This window comes from Rana temporaria, chromosome 3 (assembly GCF_905171775.1).
Source record: "Rana temporaria chromosome 3, aRanTem1.1, whole genome shotgun sequence".
NCBI classification, from domain to species: domain Eukaryota; kingdom Metazoa; phylum Chordata; class Amphibia; order Anura; family Ranidae; genus Rana; species Rana temporaria.
The window spans coordinates 220227418-220243360 of NC_053491.1; the positions used below are offsets into that span (position 1 = coordinate 220227418).

General features: G+C 40.4%; 1 protein-coding gene across 1 annotated transcript in view; it reads left to right on the top strand.

The window, feature by feature from the left end:
- The window catches only part of LOC120932122, a 106243-nt gene that overhangs the window by 43647 nt on the left and 46653 nt on the right, over positions 1 to 15943 (top strand). The window contains exon 2 of the mRNA XM_040344278.1: positions 14017 to 14197. Coding sequence (XP_040200212.1) covers positions 14071 to 14197 — 127 coding nt within the window. The 5' untranslated portion in view covers positions 14017 to 14070. The remainder of the gene's footprint in view (positions 1 to 14016; positions 14198 to 15943) is intronic.

Here is a 15943-nt window from a genome sequence, read left to right on the forward strand (position 1 = left end):
TGATGAGATGGCACTGATGAGGAGGTACTAATATTCAGCACTGATAGGCGGCACTGATATGCAGCACTAATGGGCACTGATAGGCGACGATGATGGACACTGATAGGTGGCACTGATGGCCACTGATAGGCGTCGCTGATGGACAGCCTTTATGGGCACTATGATCCCACAATGTTGGGCACTGATAAGCGGCACTGATAGGTGGCACTGATAGGCTCTAATAGGCAGGACTGATGAAGAGGCACTGACAGACATCACTGATGGGCAACGGTGGGCATCGCTGATAGGGCTGCTCTCATAATCATTGCACTGATTATCAGCACAGATCCTCCCTATCATCCTTCCTATCAAGCCGCTTATTGGCTCTCCTCTACTCATGCTCTGTCAGCATGTAGAGGAATGCTGATAGCCAACACTTCCTGTTTACACTGTGATCTGCTGTGATTGGACATAGTTGATCACATGGTAAAGAGCTTACGTAATAGACTCTTTACCGTGATCAGACCCACCACACCACCAATCACCGTACGCACCAGCAGCATTCAGCCAATGTCCAGTCACAACAAACTACAGTTAAAGTATTAATAATATATTTTATTATTAGTTTGTGTTCTTCCTGCTTGAAAATCATGTGGAACTCAAGCCAGTTTTTTGCTTTTGCTTTCTATAGGGTGCCCCCCATTGGGGGATTTTGTTTATTACTTTCCTGCTTCAGAGGCATGACAGGTGAGAGGTAATATCTCCAAATTGAAGGAAAATCCCACCTTTCAGTGTTATCACCCTAACAGATATATCATATCCCCTTTGGGATAGTTCCCCTCTGCCCTTCTTATTGTAAAGAATAGAATGTATTTCCTCTAAATTTCTGTTCGGGCAAAAACTGTTATTGGGACAGAAAGTAACAAAAGATCCCCCAAAAAGGCACACAGAATGCAGAAAGAACAACAGAGGTTCTACCCTTTCCCACAAAAAGTTTAGGATGAGATTCACACTGATGCCGCGTGATAAAAAAAAACGATGTTTTTAAAAACGTCACTTTAAATGACCGTGTGTGGGGGAAAACGTCGTTTTATGTCTTGTGAAAAACGACAAAAAAAAAATTGAAGCATGCTTCAATTTTATGTGTCGTTTTTCAAAACGTCGTTTTTTTACTTCACAGAAATTGACCGTGTGTAGCAAAAAAACGACGTTTAAAACAACGTTTTTACACCCGCGCATGCCCAGAAGCTAGTTATGAAGCGAGCTTCAATGGAAAAAAGTGGTGAACGTAACCTCGCTTTGCTAGAGCATTGTGAAAAAACGATGGTGTGTAGGCAACTTCGTCTTTGAAAATTGAAGTTTCAAAAACGTCGTTTTTTACTTCACAGAAAATGTGATTTTTTTTCATCACATAAAGTGATGGTGTGTATGCGGCATAAGAGCACAAATTACCCAAAGTTTCTTCATTTAAAAAAAATATATTATTAATATTATGCAGGATTTATATAACATTTTGCACAGCAATTTATATCATGAGGGCAGACAGTACAGTTACAATACAATTCAATACAGGAGGAATCAGAGGGTATTGCTCGTTAGAGCTTGCATCCTAAAAGGGAGGGTCAAGCGTTCCAAAAGGTAATAACTTTGAGGGATGAGTTGATGTAGAAATAAAAGTACAGTTGCCAGGTCAAGGCAGAATATAATTCTCTGAAGAGAAGGGTTTTCAGGGATTGTGGTATTGAGTTCCAGAGGGTGGAAAAGGCTTTGGAGACATCTTGGAGGTGAGCATGGGAAGAAATGACAAGGGAACTAAAGAGCAGAAGGTCTTTGGAGGAATGAAGGGAACGATTTGGTTGGTATTTTGAGACTAGGTGTCAGGAATTGGCAGCAGGGATTGCCAGATCTGCGTGGCTACACTCAGGAGACTGGGACCAGACTGTGTATGCTTTAAGTGAGATTTATTTACAGAGGAACAAAATCCATCCAAATACCTGGCCACAGCAAACATAGAAATATCAGTGAACCAAAAACCCAGTGACATAATACCTAACATAAAGCCTAACAAATTATATACAATATATACAAAATGCAGAACACAGAAAAGCAGAGCAAAACTGGAGGTGCAGAGAGCAGATAGGAAGGGGGAACCAAAACTGGTATCAGGAATAAGGTTGATCAGGTACAAGGCAGCAGGGTACAGGGCGGGAGCAAGTTCGGGACCAATGGCAAACAGAATATGGCAGCAGCAAAATACTGGAACGAAAGGTATTAGTAGTGGAAGACCTAAACACCCCCCCAGCAGCCAGCATCAGGGGAAAACTGATTACTAGAATATGCTGGCTGCTAGGAGACACCCATTGGTGGACACTGAAACTACAGATTTCTGCTCTGGGAAGCACAGTGCCAACAGCAGTTGATCCAGGTCCTGACACTAGGTTAGTAATGTAGCTTGGGGCAGAGATGTTTATAGCTTTGTAAGTTATTGTTAGTATTCTGAATTTGGCAGAAAGGGCTAGCAGACAATGAATGGTTGTCAAGTGGATGAGTTTGGCAGCGTTCATGATGGATAGCCTATTTAAAGGTAATCCAATGAGGAGGAAGTTTCAGTAGTCAAGGCCAGAGATAACCAGGGAGAAAAATTGTATTGAAATCCATGGGAGGTTATCAGCTGACCCAGAGAGGAAGTGTAGATTGAGAATATGAGCAGTCCAAGAACAGATCCTTGATGGACAGAAAAGGAAAAGGAGAGGAGGAGACATAATTGTAAGTGACACCGAAGGTACGATGAGATAGGTAAGATGAGAACCAACGAAGAGCATGGTCATGGCAGCAGAGAGGTCCAGAAGTGGGAGTACAGAATGGTGACCATTGGTTTTAGCCGTTAGTAAATTGTTTGTGAATTTTAGAACAGCAGTTTCTGTGAAGTGTTGAGAGTTAAATCCAGACTGAAGGAGATCAAGAAGGCTTTACTCAGAAAACGGTAGCTTAGGCCTTCTAGGAGTTTGGCGAAAAGGGGGAGCAAGGAGATTTTGGTTGTTAAGACTGGTGGGATCCAATGAGGGCTTTGGAAGTATAGAGGTGACTAGTGCATGTTTTAGAAAGTTGTATTGCTTCAAATATAAGTTATTGTTATAGTATTTGGTATTAAAATAGCTCAATTAGTGTAGCTTAAAATTGGAGATTTTAATTGTATGACAGAATTTATTTATTTTTTCTGATTTTAATCAATCGGCTGAACTAGAGATAATCCACATTGCCTCTTGCCCTATGCAAAAACAAGCACTGCTCCCATCCAGCTAATGAGCGGATTTGAAGAGCAGCTACAGCACAAACTCCAGTATCTTCATTTAATGAAATTAAATCGGCCTGCTGCCAGTGTAATACTATTGTCAAAGCTTTCCTTTCAGTCAAATATTTTTTTTTCCTTCTTCTAACATTTAACATTTTCTCTTATGCTTCGTATCACATTGTATATTTGCAAGAATATCACAGCGCCATCAATTATTATAATTTAACATAAAATAGAACATTCATTCAGCATGACTAAGTTGCTCTACTCGGAAAATGAACTTTTTACCTGGGTAGTTCTATTTTCTTGGGTAATGAAATTATCCCATTGGAGCAGGCTCTGCCCATTGTAAATAAGCAATGCTCATTCAACTATTGTAAGCTTTTACTATTCAGACATTGCAGGACCACAGATACACTTACGTAAGGCCTAACGAACAGTAATTATCTTTTGCCCAAAGAAAAAGCCCAAACAAATGCTAAGCTGCATTATCGCTTGGCTTCTGACATGAGCTGATAATCAGATTTTCGTGTTTAAAACCATGATCCTTAAACAATGCTACTCACTGTCTGTGCTTTCCGATATTACCCTTAATTAGAAAGAACAGAAACACAAATCTGAATTATTTGAAAATCTGGTTTCTCTGGTCAGTGGTTTGAGAGGTTTAACTTTGTTACAAATGAGGCAGGCTTTGTGCTTCAGTGAAAGCTGAACCAGAAAATCGGAATCTTCACTTGTATCATAACAGTTTAATACAGCTGGATAACATGTTTTGAAAAATGGAATTGAGAGGAAATGTGTATAATGTCAGCTATTCCTGGCCACACAGAAATAAGTCACATACAGTACAGTTTACGGTTAAAAAATTTAACTATCTGAATATTACACAGCTGGCTATTTCCATTTATATATCATTTCTTGATTTTATGCAGAGATATAAGATCATCGATGTGTTTTATTCCATCCTATTTTCCCTTCTCTTCTAAAGAGGGAAATTTCAGGGTTTATTTTGCATGACTTGGCTGTGCTGTATGTAGAGTGCTAGCTTTTGAGAGACCGAATAACAAAAATACATAAATGGGTATTATTGGAGCCAGTCAAAATTGGCTAATATATTTGTTGTAACTATACAGTGTGAACTAAAATATGTCCCAAGATAAACCAAAACTCTTAATGCAATCCTGCCAGACTCCAGGTTTGCCAGTTTCCATCTGCCTGTTTGCCTTCTCAATCTCTATACTTACCCTTTTTTTTTTTTTTTTTAGGAAAGTAGAATTCCATCTTTAACCTAACTAGTTATCAAAAATGTCTCCTCCCCCTCCTAACATCTATGCTGACTAACCTGTGAAAAAAAGATGTATATACTTACCTATTATCAGTCTGCTCCGGTCCAGTCACGTTATCACCTGTGTCAGCCAGTGGCAGCTGCAAGAGAGAGGAGAGAGCTCTCAATATTGTCTGGGAATGCCTGGGAGCAATGACATCACCTATAGGCTCCCACATCACAGCTATTGTCGGCTGTTGCTTTTTTTATACCTTGACCAGTGTTCATTTTAAACATTTAATGTTAGGCCTCGTACACACGATAGGTTAACCAGAGGACAACGGTCTGAAGGACCGTTTTCATCAGTCAAACCCGATCGTGTGGGGGCCCCATAGGTTATTTAACTATAGGTTAAAAAAAAGCCAACTTGCTTTAAAATTAACCTATGGATTCCTAACCGATAGGTCAAAACCGATCGTTAGTAGGCACGACCATTGGTTAAAAATCCACGCATGTTCAGAATCAAGTCGACGCATGCTTGGAAGCATTGAACTTCGTTTTTTTCAGCACGTCGTTGTGTTTTATGTCACTGCGTTCTGACACGATTGGTTATTTAACCTATTGTGTGTAGGCACGACTGATCATCAGTCAGCTTCATCGGTTAACCTATAACAACGGTCCTTCAGACCGTTGTCCTCTGGTTAACCTATCGTGCGTACGAGGCTTTAGTGTGTCATGAATCTGCAGTAATGATTATGTTTGTCTGTCTACTTACCTCTCTGTTGTGTTCAGCTTAGAGACTGGTTGCTGTTCACTTGTGTGCTTAAGTAATCTTCCCTCAAGCATGGCTCCACACCAGCCTCCGACAGGAAACACTATTTTAACCTGTGAAATGCAAGTCAAGCCTTGCCGATCAACATTTGTGTTAGGCGTTTCTTTGTCAATCATGCCATATGTGCTTTGTTTGTTCCGTGTACCAACTTGGCTTTCTCCTGACCACCCCTGTCTGCCTGTTATCCCATTCATGAGTGTAAGCTGAGAGACCCTAGGGGCTGTGACCTGGAGTCAGCTGCAGCTTAGTCCATCCTCACCATCAGAGGCTGTGGTGAAAACCTACTGGTTCTTAGACCCTGCCCCCTGGGGAATCTTATGCTCAAACTCCCTGTCCAGAACCATGGCTGCGACCCTGTGTAGCTGCGTCTTGGAACCCTCAGCAGTTGGGTCCACAACCTCCACGGGGTGTTCCTTGTTCCTTGGACTGCAAGGGACCTGACATCGCGGTCAGTTTACATGCCTCCATCATCCGCAGCTCTCCTCTGTTCTTCCCCCCCGCCTGTCAGCTCTGATCTGCTCCCTGGCCCTCCCCTCCTACTGCTAAATTAACTGAGTTTTCAAGCTACAATCTCCTCTGTTATAGTAAATGACATGCCCCAGTGTATGTGATTTAAAAAAAATAAGCCGCTATATACCTTATTTTATAGTGCCGTTCGAATGCTCACGTGACCAGTGGTCTCTCTCCTCTCCTTTTCCTGGCTGACATTCAGGGGGAATTGTCAGCCCCACCTGCTGTAGCTGTCAGATTGAGAGAGGCGGCCAGTCACGACTTGAGCTCTGAGCGGCACTATAAAATAGGGTATATAACCGCTTATTTAAAAAAACACATACACTGGGGCACCTCATTTAGGAGACTGTAGCATAAACCCTCAGTAGCTTAACAGTTACTTTAAGTAAACTCTGCACATGAAAGAAAAAGTTAATACAATGCAACCCATCATGTTTTTACATTGTATTTTTCTTTATTAGTGTTCTGAATGTTCTTCGGAAACTACCTTTTTAAAACTGCTGCTGGGATACAGAGCAAGTCCTGGTTGTTTTAGATCAGGGGTTTGCTGGTAATATAGGTAGTTTGGGAGAATAGGAGCAAGAAAGGGCATTGAGCATAAAAAGTAAACACACTTGTAGGCAAACACGTTCCAGTGTCAGCTCAGACATAAGTCACACTAAGGGTCTATTCACACCATTCTATTCTATGCATTGAGGTAAAATAGCTTCCGTGCCAAAAGATCCCTCCAGCCCCCCCTTATACTTATCTGAGCACAATCTCAATCCAGCAGTGTGCATTAGAGCAGCGGCTTTCTCCGCTCTCTCTCTTCTCACTGGGCACTTTGATAGAGTGGGCAGAATCTTGTAGTAAAACCTGTGTCGTTTGTTATTGTGCCATTACATCTAATTAAAGTCACCATGGAGTGTTATTACTTCTGAATTAATTCGCTATAGCAATCCATTGCATCTGAATGTTGGGCATAGAGTGGTATTATATCTGAATGGATTGTAATAGCACTCTGTTACATCTAAATGGACTATACAGAGTGTCATAACATCTGAATGGATGGCTTAATTTCAGATTTATCCACAAATGGTGCTGCAGGTGAAATCTGTGGTGGCAACTTGTAGTTTCAAGAAAACTGGGGAGCCATGGAAAGCAAACAGAGCTTTGTGTTTTGTTGTAGGTGTCACTGCATTCGCGTGTGCCGTATTTTAGAGTACTTAAGTACAGTGTTTTCTTTTGAGCAAGGGAAACAAAAAAACTTTAGTCACTACTGTAGTTACAAACAGACATAAAGGGCTTTCTGTAAATCCACAGAAAATTTGGCCAACACACAATGGAAAAGTACAGGTGCAAGGAGTGTGCTAAGACTCAAAGTAAACACCACTGGCTTTTGTGCTTTTTTTTAATGAAAGAAGTTACCTTTCTGACTGAGAAATTTATTACCTTTAAATATTTGCAGCTCTCAGCCCGCAGTACAGATCTCCACTTTGTATTATTTCCGGACAAAAGGACTGGCTTGTGGTAACAAGCAGATGCTTGAGTGGGCCGTGTGGCATAAGGTATACTATCAATCAAGAAAGCCAATATTTGCTGTACTGGTATCTTTGTGGCGTACATTCATCCTGCTTGTAAATTGGGCAGTGTACTATATGATATGTAAGCCTCTTACTGGATTTACTTAGTCATTTCTGAAGTGTGCTGTGTGTGGAGAATGTTAGTTCTTCCTGCTTTAGAACACTTAACTCTTGAAACTCTTTAGTCACTGGGTAGATAACATTATAAAAGTTTGCCTGTTTCATTACACTAGAGTAGCCTTAGCTTTAGTTGTAGAGCGACACCAAACTACTGTAAGATATTTTTTTTACAAAATATATGTAACCTACCCTAAGCACAAAGATTGTAATATTATGTCTTTGTTTAATGCATTAAAGCATTAATGATGTTTATAGTTTAATTGGGGCAGCTGTGTTTATTAACTTTGTTTTATGTGAAGTTCTAAAATTATTTTTAAGTTTCAAATAAAGTGGAAAGAAAGAAAGAGAAAAGGAGGGCACACCAACCTAGTGCATTACCACAAAAAAAGTTTTATTAAAAATAGAATAAAAGCAATGGTCCTACTCACAACAGGAGCTTAGGTGAACGCTTTTTTGACAGTTAAGCTGGATCTCTTGGCACCTGTCAGCAGGACTTGATGACAAGGAGGATCAGATGATACCTCAAACGGCTGACGCATTTCTGGGGCGCACCCCTTTTTTCAGAGCCTAGATGGTCCGTGGTCATTTTTAACATGGACAGTTGCCCCTGGAACAAGAGTAGAGGGGGAAATGTTTTAGTAAAACCTGTCAAAGGTATAATTTTCTTTCACTTAGGGGAGATTTCCTCACATTTCCTGCCATGTCAGTAGAAGATTTATCTTAAATTTCAACCAAATTATTTCCTATTTCATGTGGCCATATTGGGGACATTCCTTACTAAAGTTTCCCATACTAAACTGTACACTGGAAGTATGGCTGAATGTGTGGCTTTTAAGATTCATTCAGTAACCTTTTCTGCCTCAGCATATGTAATGGTGGACAACAAGGCATATAAAGTGTACATTTTAAAGTATGAAAGTACCAAAATAAAGTATAAAAAACGACTGAAGCTTTATATAGATCAGTTAGACTTTCATGCAGGAGCACGGTATGGGCATATTGAATCCACAGGTTCCACACTTTGTGAACAAATTTTGTGGGTGTCAGTGATAATACTGGTGAGTTTTTTGTTGATGAAAAATGTTTCTATGCGCTCACGTCTGCGAAATATACAAACTGCTTCTTCCAGGCTTTGGCAATGGTTTGTTTGGTCGCCAACAGCACATACTAGGTAGGTTTAAATTGGAATTTGGTAGGGGGAGGTTTTAGTTGGATAAATTCGAACCATGGGTCCCTCAGGAGAGAGCAATGAAATAGATTAAGGCTGGATTCACACTTGTGCGGTGCAAATTCCAGCTCTGTTATCTCTGCAAAAAGATAACAGAGCTGTTCAGCAGATCATCTCCATTTTAGCTGCGAATTTGGAGACCTGGGAGAGGGGAGGGGGAGGGGGGAAGTGTATTGAGGAGAATGAGAGAAATCCTGATGAGAAATGAACACATCTGCGAATCAGATGTGTGCCCATGGAAGAAAATGGGCCTGAATTCGCACCTGAGCCGCACCGAGAAAACGGGCAAGTTTTTTTTTCGGCAGTGCGAATGCATCGCACATATGTGAACCAGCCTCATTGTAAACAATGTTATGCAAATTGGATGTGGTTTAAGCGGCACTCAGTTCTCATAGGTGTGAACCCGGCCTAAACGAAATAGAAGTAGATTGAACATTTTGGTTCAGAATCTACTTAGCAATAGTCAAGGCCACCAGATATGCATAACATTCCCTGTGCCATTGCAGCCTGAAAGCATAATTGAGAGTGTAAAAGATGGAGGTGTTCAAGTATGGTTGGTACCATATACCATAGGATGAGGACTTTAATGGCAGATTCTGGTGAAGTTATATTGAAAGAACAAGAGGTAGATGTGGACCAAATTTGGTAACATGGTCTAGTTTTCAATGCCTCAGGACCTGTATAGTTGTCCTAGTTAATGGTCTAAAACTGCACCCAAGAACTTATTTGCAGCTTAAAAATATTATTCAATAAACATGAATTTACCACAGTTCCAACTTCTCACAAGGAAGCTGATGCAAACCAGGGCCAATCCTAGGCAGGGTGCACAGGGTGCTTTGCACCCAGGCGCCTACAGAGGTGGGGGCGCCGAAGTACCAGAGTTTTCCCCTCCCTCCTTCTCTCCTTGTTTGTGTCCGTCCAGAACTGAAAGTGTGAAAGCACTCGGCTCTCACACTGGGATCGCAGATGAGGCTTTTTTCAGGTGCTATTTTTAATGCTAAAGCACCTGAAAAATGCCTCCATGTAAAAGGGGTCTAATGAACCATCTCCTCTACCGTGTCTGCAGTCTCTGATCGTTTCCTGTACTATGTCTGCAGTTTCTGATCGTCTCCTGTACTATGTCTGCAGTCTCTGACCTTCTCCTGTATTATGTCTGCAGTCTCTGACCTTCTCCTGTATTATGTCTGCAGTCTCTGATCATCTCCTGTACCATGTCTGCAGTCTCTGATCGTCTCCTGTACTATGTCTGCAGTCTCTGACTATCTCCTGTATTATGTCTGTAGTCTCTGACCTTCTCCTGTAATTATGTCTGCAGTCTCTGATCATCTCCTGTACCATGTCTGCAGTCTATGACCATCTACTGTATTATGTCTGTAGTATGTTTGGGAGCTCTTTCTAACAGACTCTCTAACAGAAGCCCTCTCTGTGTCCATCAGAGAGGCCCCCTCCAGGTCCCAATAAAGTACTCTGCTTCTCTTCCTGTATTTTGTTTATTGTTAAAAGATCATGTAAGGATCCCAGGTTAATGAAGACTTAGTGGAGGAGCATTTTTGTGGTTGAGTAATTGCCACATTTGTAAAGGGAAGGAGTTGGTAAAATGACCATGCCCATGTGGGGGCGCCAGAAATATTTCTGCACCCAGGCGCCTGTGACCCTAGGATCGGCCCTGATGCAAACTCTAGGATCTCAGCACCAAGTATTACAGACTTTACCTCATTATTTTATGCTGTCTCACTAGGCTTACACCATGAAAAACCTTTTAGTGTATTGTATATACTGTAGCAGCTGTTGCATGTTAAGACATACAGTATATTTTCAAACAACAGTATTCTTTATTACAATAGATATTGGAACCATTTATATTGCTATATAGAGTACATATTAAAGCTCTCCTAAATTATATTTTACATTTAATTAACCATTGCTGTATGTGCAAATATTCCTGTTCTTCGAGTGGGGATAGGCAGAATAAGATCAGGGCTGACAGATGCTGTTAAAGCCACTTTTCTCATGAGGAACTAGTGATCAAGTGTTCACTATATAGAAGATTGCCAACAGGGTCAGGGGCCTTCCATAGTCATGAGATTATTGTCTCAATTGGACCAAAACATATTGATTGGTCAACTGTCACCTCATGCCCAGGGAAAGTTTAGTAGACTAAATAATAAGATTGTTTAAAATGTAACAGATTTTCATGCTACACTAATAGATTTCTTCCTTTAATGTAATTATGGCTGGCATTTAACAAAACCTATATTATGACCATTTCACTAAGCTATAATGCATGTGCCCTATACCATAGCAATTGTTGTTTTCAGCCAAATGTTTGTTTGTTTTAGTTCTTATTGCCTAAAATAATGGCAACAAAAATATTATTATATCTTACTAAATAGAGCCTAATAATATTTACATCCAAAAATATCCTGTTCATCATAGAATAGGAAAATCTTCTACAGATCAAGTCATGTTCAAAATTTCCGGGGTAGCAATACACAAAAATAACACCGCTCTGAACTACAACATCCGGATAACAGGTAACTGGTAACCTCGGCACACCCAGAGTCCAGGTGCTCTAGGGCTCAGGATGTCCTTCTTCCATCCAAATAGGCAACTTGAGAAAAACTGAAAGAAGAGCCAACACCGCGGGATATGACATCTGTGATCTTTATTGAATCATGACACGTATAAAAAGGACAAGCAGACTCGTTTCGGCACAAGCCTTGTTCACAGCTCTGTTCAAAATGTCCCCATTGCTTATACAAGTTTTGAAAAGGCAAACACTATGCAGCAGCATCATGTGTTAGATACAGGCAATAGCTCCTGCTTTGCCATAGATAGTGGATTAATTATGAAAACTGAAGCAATGAAAACTGGCACAAAGGTGAAACTCATAAAAACTATAATTTTCTGACTTTTACGCCTCATGAACACAGGATGTTTTTACTGCCAAACGCCCCTCCATGTTAGCCTATGTGTCCATGCACACATAGGGGTTGATTTACTAAAGGCAAAAAGACTGTGCACTTTGCAAGAGCAGTTGCTCCAGAGCTTAGTAAATGAGCAGAAACTCTGCTGACTTCCATCATCTAATCATGTGCAAATGAAAATGCTGTTTTTTTTTAAATTAAATCCTTGCACGTGATTGGGTACTCTTTGCAAAGTGAAGCTTTACCTCATTTACTAAGCTCTGGAGCAATTGCCCTTTGCAAAGTGCACAGGGGATTTGCCTTTAGTAAATCAATTTCATGGACTTTTAGCAGCTTTTAATGGCAGTAAGAATGGCAGGAGCAGCAGTGTTTTGGCAGAATAAACACTTGACACTTGTAAATGTGTTTTTAATGCTTGGCACATTAAGGAATTAACGCATAAGCACTTGAGGTCTGTAAATGCGCCTAAACATTAGACACTTACAAGCGTCAGGGGTTTTTCTGCCAAAATACTGCTGCCAGGAGAAAATTCTTCTATTAGGCCTTGTACACACGACTGAACATGTCTGCTGAAACTGGTCCGTCGGACCAGTTTCCGCGGACATGTCCGACCGTGTGTAGAGCCTACCGGACAGTTTTCCGGCCTAGCGGACAGGTTTTCAGCGGACAAAAGTTTCTTAGCATGCTAAGAAACTTGTCCGCTGGAAGCCTGTCCGTCGGACATGTCCGATGGTTAGTACGACTCATCGGACATGTCCGCTGGCCCGAAATCCCGCGCATGCGTCGAATTGATTCAACGCATGCATGGAAGCATTGAACTCCCGTGTCAGAGAACGTCTGTGTCTTCTACGTCACCGCGTTCTCTGTCCGCGGGGATTTTGGTCTGATGGTGTGTACACACATCAGACCAAAAGATCCCAGCAGACATGTCCGATGAAAACGGTCCGCGGACCGGTTTCATCGGACATGTCTGCTCGTGTGTACAAGGCCTGAGAGTTTTCAAAACCTGTTTGCATGAGGCCTTAAACCAAACAATTTGGTTATTATGAAGAAAAACTCCACTATTTTCCAGTTTTTATAAATGAATCAAGGACGACTGAGGACAGACACCCATTAAATTTGTATTACCAGAAAGCCCCAAATAGCATGTAGGTTAATTCAAAAGAATGCTAGTGATAAATGTTATTAGTATAACTGATTTTTATCCTTTGTAAACCTAACATTGACTTTTGCCATCGTAGACCTCTTTTAAAGATCTATTGGCTTTGAAGGTTCACCTTTGTGATGTTGTCATCTTCAAACAAATTGTTGGATTCATAATCCATCTGCTTAGTATGGCAAACAATTTTCTGTCTTAAAGCAGCCAGGCTTTATATGTGGGTTGACGTCTACACATGTATATTATTGTAAACAAAAAAAAAAAAATTGAAAGAATTGAGAATGATCAATTACCAAAAACACTATTCTTTCACTAAGTATGTTATACAACCTTTTATGTAACAATTAATAAACTAAGCATTGATATAACAGCACATGTTGCTAGTGAGCATTGTTACTTATGACAGTAATACAACATAAATTTAAAAGATAGTTCAATGAAGGGTGAAAAAACACCATTCACTTACTTCCATAGAACAAATTGATCCGATTTGTCAATTCCATTTGAAGAGTATATTGTTTAATTGTGATGGCTACTGGCTACATATGATATTAGATAAATGTCAGGTTTTAAGATATATTTCTGTGTCACCACGTACTTTATTGCAGGCACATGTACAGCAATGAGCGCTTCTTATAGCCTAAATCACGTACTATTTTGTCTACTTTATAAATTAAGGGCCATTTCAATGTCCCTTAGGCTTAATGTATATGGAGCTGGGGGTGCAGAGTGTGGGCAGTGGGAGTAGAAAATTCTTCAGCATTAGTGATAAATGGAAGTACAGAAATAATTACTGATTGTGGTAAGTGGGAGAATGACCAATGCCCCATTGTTGGTGATCATAAAGTGGAAATATAGTGCAATTGTTAGTGTCATTGGAAATAATAGTGTCCCACTATTGGTGGTAGTGAGAGGAATAGTGCCCCATCAATGGTGTTTGTGGGTGGAATTTTGCCCCAAAGTTTAAGTCAGTGCCCCAACACTGGTGTCAGTGGAATAAATGATGCCCTATCATTGGTGTCAGTGGAAGAAATAGTGTTATTAGTGGCAGAATTATGTTGTGTCATATAGACGTATGCTACAATGGGCTAAAAAATTATGAGACCATCTATTTTAATGCAGTTCCTAATTTTATTTATACAGCACAGATCAGAAAATGAAAGACAATCTGAACTGTGTCCGAGATTTATCTCTCACATGGCACCATCACAACAACAGCACCATGCCAGAATGACAAGCATCAAATCAGCTGGCCCTTCGTGGAGTGTGAGAAATAGACCAGGGAAAATATTGCCTAATGCCAATAGCAGATGGAATACTTCTGGTAAGAATGATTTTGAATATACGTAACATCAAATTTGGCTATTTGATTATAAAAGAAAAACGAAATTAAACTGAATTCTGTTCAGCCACTTTTTTCTGGTTCAGTTTTCCAGGCTCCAGTGTTACCTTTTCACCTTTAGTTTACTCACCAGACAGCAGAACAACATCCTATCCAGTGAGCAGGCAGTAAAACTGGAAAAGGCGAACCAGGATCTTCCTGGCTATGCAGGGTGACAGTAATAAATAAATCACAGATTAAAAAATTGACAAAACAGTTAACATTTGCATTTATCTGTTTATATTTATCTTTTTGTTAATGTTTTTGCATTTTTACAATAGACAAACATTAAGAAAGAAAACAAAACAACAAGAATATATATTTTACCAAACATCAATCAACTATTCACATGCTATAGTAATATATATATATATATATATATATATATATATATATATATATATATATATATATACACACATATATATATATATATACCGTATATATATATATATATATATATATATATATATATATATATATATATATATACAGTGAGGAAAATAAGTATTTGAACACCCTGCTATTTTGCAAGTTCTCCCACTTGGAAATCATGGAGGGGTCTGAAATTGTTATCGTAGGTGCATGTCCACTGTGAGAGACATAATCAAAAAAAAAAATCCAGAAATCACAATGTATGATTTTTTTAACTATTTATTTGTATGACACAGCTGCAAATAAGTATTTGAACACATGGGAAAATCAATGTTAATATTTGGTACAGTAGCCTTTGTTTGCAATTACAGAGGTCAAACGTTTCTTGTAGTTTTTCACCAGCTTTGCACACACTGGAGGAGGGATTTTGGCCCACTCCTCCACACAGATCTTCTCTAGATCAGTCAGGTTTCTGGGCTGTCGCTGAGAAACACGGAGTTTGAGCTCCTTCCAAAGATTCTCTATTGGGTTTAGGTCTGGAGACTGGCTAGGCCACGCCAGAACCTTGATATGCTTCTTACAGAGCCACTCCTTGGTTATCCTGGCTGTGTGCTTCGGGTCATTGTCATGTTGGAAGACCCAGCCTCGACCCATCTTCAAAGCTCTAACTGAGGGAAGGAGGTTGTTGCCCAAAATCTCCCAATACATGGCCCCGGTCATCCTCTCCTTAATACAGTGCAGTCGCCCTGTCCCATGTGCAGAAAAACACCCCCAAAGCATGATGCTACCACCCCCATGCTTCACAGTAGGGATGGTGTTCTTGGGATGGTACTCATCATTCTTCTTCCTCCAAACACGGTTAGTGGAATTATGACCAAAAAGTTCTATTTTGGTCTCATCTGACCACATGACTTTCTCCCATGACTCCTCTGGATCATCCAAATGGTCATTGGCAAACTTAAGACGGGCCTTGACATGTGCTGGTTTAAGCAGGGGAACCTTCCGTGCCATGCATGATTTCAAACCATGACGTCTTAGTGTATTACCAACAGTAACCTTGGAAACGGTGGTCCCAGCTCTTTTCAGGTCATTGACCAGCTCCTCCCGTGTAGTCCTGGGCTGATTTCTCACCTTTCTTAGGATCATTGAGACCCCACGAGGTGAGATTTTGCATGGAGCCCCAGTCCGAGGGAGATTGACAGTCATGTTTAGCTTCTTCCATTTTCTAATGATTGCTCCAACAGTGGACCTTTTTTCACCAAGCTGCTTGGCAATTTCCCCGTAGCCCTTTCCAGCCTTGTGGAGGTGTACAAT